At 40.3% G+C, this 5362-nt stretch overlaps 1 protein-coding gene across 1 annotated transcript in view; it reads right to left on the bottom strand.

Moving 5' to 3' along the window:
* The window catches only part of LOC310874815 (GTPase IMAP family member 8-like), a gene marked incomplete at both ends in the record, with an annotated part of 389544 nt that extends 384715 nt beyond the window's left edge, over positions 1 to 4829 (bottom strand). The window contains 4 exons of the mRNA XM_083787682.1: positions 510 to 591; positions 1766 to 2245; positions 3246 to 3364; positions 4145 to 4829. Of these exons, the coding sequence (XP_083643808.1) occupies positions 510 to 591; positions 1766 to 2245; positions 3246 to 3364; positions 4145 to 4829 (1366 nt within the window). The remainder of the gene's footprint in view (positions 1 to 509; positions 592 to 1765; positions 2246 to 3245; positions 3365 to 4144) is intronic.
* Positions 4830 to 5362: the final 533 nt, after the last annotated feature.

Here is a 5362-nt window from a genome sequence, read left to right as displayed (position 1 = left end):
ATTACACTGTATTCTGACCTACAGACAATGAATACAGTTACATTACACTGTAATCTGACCTACAGACAATGAATACATAGATACATTACACTGTAATCTGACCTACAGACAATGAATACAGTTACATTACACTGTATTCTGACCTACAGACAATGAATACAGTTACATTACACTGTATTCTGACCTACAGACAACAATACAGTTACATTACACTGTAATCTGACCTACAGACAATGAATACATATCAGTGACATTGACATGTTCTTATGGGAGCATTAGTGAATAGTGACAGTAGAGGTCAGGCCTTTGAGTTCCCTTATGTAAAGTGGGCATGCATCAGGTAGTTATGACTACTGCAGCACTGGCTTTAAATCATCACATGATTTAGACTTTGTGAGTGCCCCCCCCCACACACACACACACACACACACACGCAAAACACATTCACACACAACACATGCACGCACAACGCACGTGTGGCAATAGTTTGAATGATATTATAGACTAACCTGCAACCTGCATCACACCTCCAGTATTCAATCCAGTAGAGAGTCTAGCTGCTGCTGCTGTCACCCTGCTGGACTCGTCACGCTGTATGTAGAACAAAATAAGATGTATTTATCTATTTATCTATTTACAATCACTTTATAAAAAACAACAGAATGTTTTCATCGAGTATTACAACCTTACAGCTTTGGATAAGAGGTCAAATGAAAGGTACATAATGTCATATGTGTAGATATATCTGTAAAAGTGTGTTCTGGGGTTAGTTCTGATAGTTGGTTGAAAGAGCCGAAATGTCGTTGTTAAAATGTTCTCCAGACAAGATGAAAACGGCTTGGGAGAATGCTTTGGGGAAGACACTGTCTGACGGAATGTGGGCTTCCATCCTCACTTCATTATGTGTGTCTATGTATCGTTCACAGAGCACACATTAACAAAGATAAACATATTTTATTTCTCTACTCACACTTATTACAATATCTTTGTTAACTGCTTATATTTAGTATGGCTTCTTGTTGCTATTGTGGTTATTATTTTACTTATTCACACTCATATCTGACTCCCCCTGCCCTGGGTAATTAAAAAAAACAAAGGACAATTTACAACCACGCCGTCAATATTATTAACTATCATTTATACGAGTTGATAATTATTATGTCTGGGTTATGGGCGTTAAATTCATGATAAACTTAACAGTAAATACATTTGGAGGGAATGATCAGTAGGCTGTCCTGAACCATATATGTTTGTTATATGTAAATATAAATTGACTGTACATTTTGTCTGTTATTATAAATGTTTTGTAAATAAGCAGAGTGTAAAGTTATACTCTAAAGGTGTAGCTTTTATAGGACTGTCCATTATTAATGAACAGCACCCTATGAAGCTTGACATAATGAATAAATGTAAATATTATTTGCATAATAGTAGATGTAGAATTAGTCGTGCTGTATATCAGAGACAGAGTGTTAAACAAACCCTCAGACAGGTCATTAGGTCCAGTGTTTCCACAAACTATTCAACTTCCTCTCTCATCTCATCTCTCTCATTTCATTCTTCTTCTCGTCTGTTCCATTTTAAGCCCATTTAGTTTATTTTGTTTTGTATTTTTGTATCTTTTCTTCTCTCTACTCTCATCTTGTCTTGTGTTTTACACTTATACTGCCACAGGGATTAATACATCATCTTATCATTCTTCAGCAGTAAATGTTTTCTTTCTTTTCAGTCTTTCAAACAGTGTCATGTTTGTTTCATGTCCCACCTTGAAGTGTCCTCCGTTCCTCGTCACCATGTCTTCTGTTTTCTCCATCAGCTGTGTTACCTCTGAAATGTCCCAGTTGTTACCACGTAGAACATGGTACCTGTAGCCACATTTCTCCAGGATCCTCCTCAGAGGTTCTCCTTCAGACTCGATGTACTCCTCAACACGTCTCCCTCCCAGCCACCATCCCCACATGAACAGAACCAGAGCGTGTCTCCAGACTGTGTGCCCCAGCAGCTCCATGTGTTCCTCCACTGATCTCCTGTCAGCTTCACAGAATCTGGACCAGACAGGGACCGTCACCAGGACAGCGTGGGGTCCAGGAGAACACAGAGTCACACCGTGTAGAAGGACGTCTTTGGTCTTCTGGGATGGAGGTGTAGTCGACCAGTCTGGACACATCACCACACTCACTGTTCTGTCAGCAACTTCACTCTGTTCTCTGACACATTCTGTCAGTTTAGGCTGGGTTTTAAACTCCTGGAATATGAGGTTAACTGTATGTTAGTCATAATAATAATAATAATATGAGGTTAACTGTATGTTAGTCATAATAATAATAATATGAGGTTAACTGTATGTTAGTCATAATAATAATAACCCATTCTGAACGGGAACCCATTTTGGTGTTAGCGCTATGTTATGCTTTAGCTATTGAAAAATAGCAGATCTACAAGCTCATAGCGCGCCACCGAGTGGCGCGCTACGAGCTTGTAGGTCTGCTATTTTTGAAAAATCGAAGAACGACTGACATTTTTAGAATCTGATATCAGGTCAGAATGGGTTAATCAGACCAGTGTGTGTCCAGTGGAAACCTCGTATGAATCTGATCTCAGGTCAGAATGGGATAATAATAATATGAGGTTTACTGTATGTTAGTCTTAATTCTTGCTTGGATCAGCTACGCCGCGTTTGCTCATGATGGGCGTGGCCGCATAGCGTGAAAAAAACATTGACCACGCGTGCACGAAACGAGCACTAGTTTAGTCAGGACTGGTGTGTCGGAGCCCAACAGCCTTTAGCCTTTAGCCTCAAAGATTTAGGCATTTTCTACTATTTTGTAAAACTTTTTAAAATGGTTCAAATAGCCAATCTACATCGACATGCTGTGAGCTTGTAGATCGGCTATATTACCATTTGTAAATTTTTCTTTCTTTCAAAATAGTAAAGAAATGGCCAAAACGTTTAGTCATAAGGGGAAAATCTGTGATCATCATCTACAAGCTCACAATGTGTCCCTATAAGTGACAGGTTGTGATCTTGTGAATCTGCTATTTTCGAACAAGGAATATAGCGGGGGGGGGGGGGGGGGGGGGGGGGGTATGTAAGATGATTAGGACACCAGGGTGGAAGTGGTTCAACATTCATGACAGCAGATACTTTCACATTATCATCATAAAACATTTATATTTAAGGTCTTTACTGTTTACTGTGAGCTCATTCATTACAACATCTCATTCAGATCATAATTATTACTCACCTTCAATGGAGTTTCTGTAAACACAGACTGCTGCAGAATCATGTTTCCAGCTCTTTTCTTGTCAAACTGCTTTCCTCCAGTCAATACCACCCTGACCTTTGACAGACTCTGATGTTCTCCTGACGCGCGCACGCACGCACGCACGCACACACACACACACACACACACACACACACACACACACACACACACACACACACACACACACACACACACACACACACACACACACACACACACACACACACACACACACACACACACACACACACACACACACACACACACACACACACACACACACACACACACGAACATGTTGCAATCAAGGACCCCTGGGGGTCCCCGGACCACACTTTGAGAACCACTGCTGTAAAGTAACTAAGTGTACATTTACTCAAGTGATGTACTTACAGTAAGTACACATTTGAGGTAGTTTTACTTTACCATTTTGATACTGTACGTCATACTTCTACTCCACTACATCTCAGAGGGAAATATTATACTTTTACTTCACTACAATTATTATTGTACAGCTTTAGTTTACTAGTTGCTTTGTTCAAAAATAGCCGATCTACAAGCTCTCAACGTGTTGCGATGTGACACATTGTGCTACTTAACACTGGTGAAATTCAGCAATGTATGAATTAAATAATTCAGAGTTATATGAATTATTAATAACATTAATTCTTTAACATTGAGAATACAAACCAAAAATCAATTAAGTATTTACATAAATAATTTATGAGTTGCTGCTTTACTGATGTTTCTTCTCTCAGTTCCTCTAATCTACATTAAGATGTAGTTTAAAAATGTATTTTGTTTCATGGCTGTACTGTACAAAAACCTGTCTGTCTGTCTGTCTGTCTGTCTGTCAGACAGACAGACAGACAGCTCACCTTCACAGAGAGCTTTCAGGGCGGTCAGTTTCCTGGTCAGTGTCTGGACACGTTCCTCCATGTTCCTCTTCCTCGCTGACATCTTCTCAACTTCACAGTGTCCACCTGTGTTTCCTGACAACATCTCATCTATCTTCTCCAGAAGCTGTGTGACCTGACTGTCATCTCTCTTCTGGTTGTTGAAGACATGGTACCTGTTCCCACATCGGTCAAGAAGCCAGCGGAGGTCTTCTCCTTCAGCCTCAATGTGCTGCTCAATGCTTCGTTCTCCCAGACGGTCTCCAAAGGTGAACAGGGCTATAGCGTGACTCCAGAGGCTCTGTGGCAGAAGGCTCATGTGTTCCTCTACGGCTACTCTCATTTCTTTGGTGAATGCTCTATCAAGAGGAACGGCCAGAAGAACAGCATGTGGTCCAGGAGGACAGAGACACACACTGACCTGGATCTCCAGTCTGTCCATCTCTGAGGTGTCCTGTAGTGGACGGTTGTACCACCAGCCTGGTGAGTCCACCACTGTCACCTGTCTCCCTGCTACGCTGCCCTGTCTCACCTCACACTGTGCTGACCTCTGACCTGCTTTAAAACCACTTCCTGTCAGAATGGTGTTTCCTGCTGAACTCTTCCCAGAGACGCACCTTCCCAACATCACAATCCTGAGGTCGGTCCGTCCTGTCAGAGAAAACATTGTTTACTTTCACTTTGTTTAACAACATCTTCAACGTTTTGGTTTTAGTTTAAAAACGCTACAATAGCAGATCTACAAGCTCATATTGCTTCTCAACGTGACACACTGTGAGCTTGTAGATCTGCTGTTTTCTCTATTTGTCATTATAACAAAATACATCGTTGAGCTGTAAATTAACGACTTGCCTCATCATATAATACAGGAGTGTCACGCTAAAGTAGTGAAAATAGAAGATCTACAATTTTATTTTATTTCATGTTAATGTTTAAACACCCTATTTAAAAAAATAAAAGAATAGTGAAACTAATGATCTACAGATTCTACAGGCTCACATCACATTGCAATGCGCTGCGTTATGAGCTTGTAGATCTGCTATATTATTATTATTTTTTTTACAAATTTTAAATGTTTTAAGAATACTAACTAAAAGGAAGGGTTTTGGACATACACGGTCAACCCTATACTTAGCTGAGTGGAGTCCCCCAGGGAAGTGTACTAGGCGTCTACATGTTTTCACTCTACACTAAATATAT

This window comes from Protomyctophum parallelum (assembly GCF_964188405.1).
Source record: "Protomyctophum parallelum genome assembly, chromosome: 17".
NCBI lineage: Eukaryota > Metazoa > Chordata > Actinopteri > Myctophiformes > Myctophidae > Protomyctophum > Protomyctophum parallelum.
The sequence above is the reverse complement of the archived record's forward strand: the minus strand, read 5'-3'. Positions and strand labels throughout refer to the sequence as shown.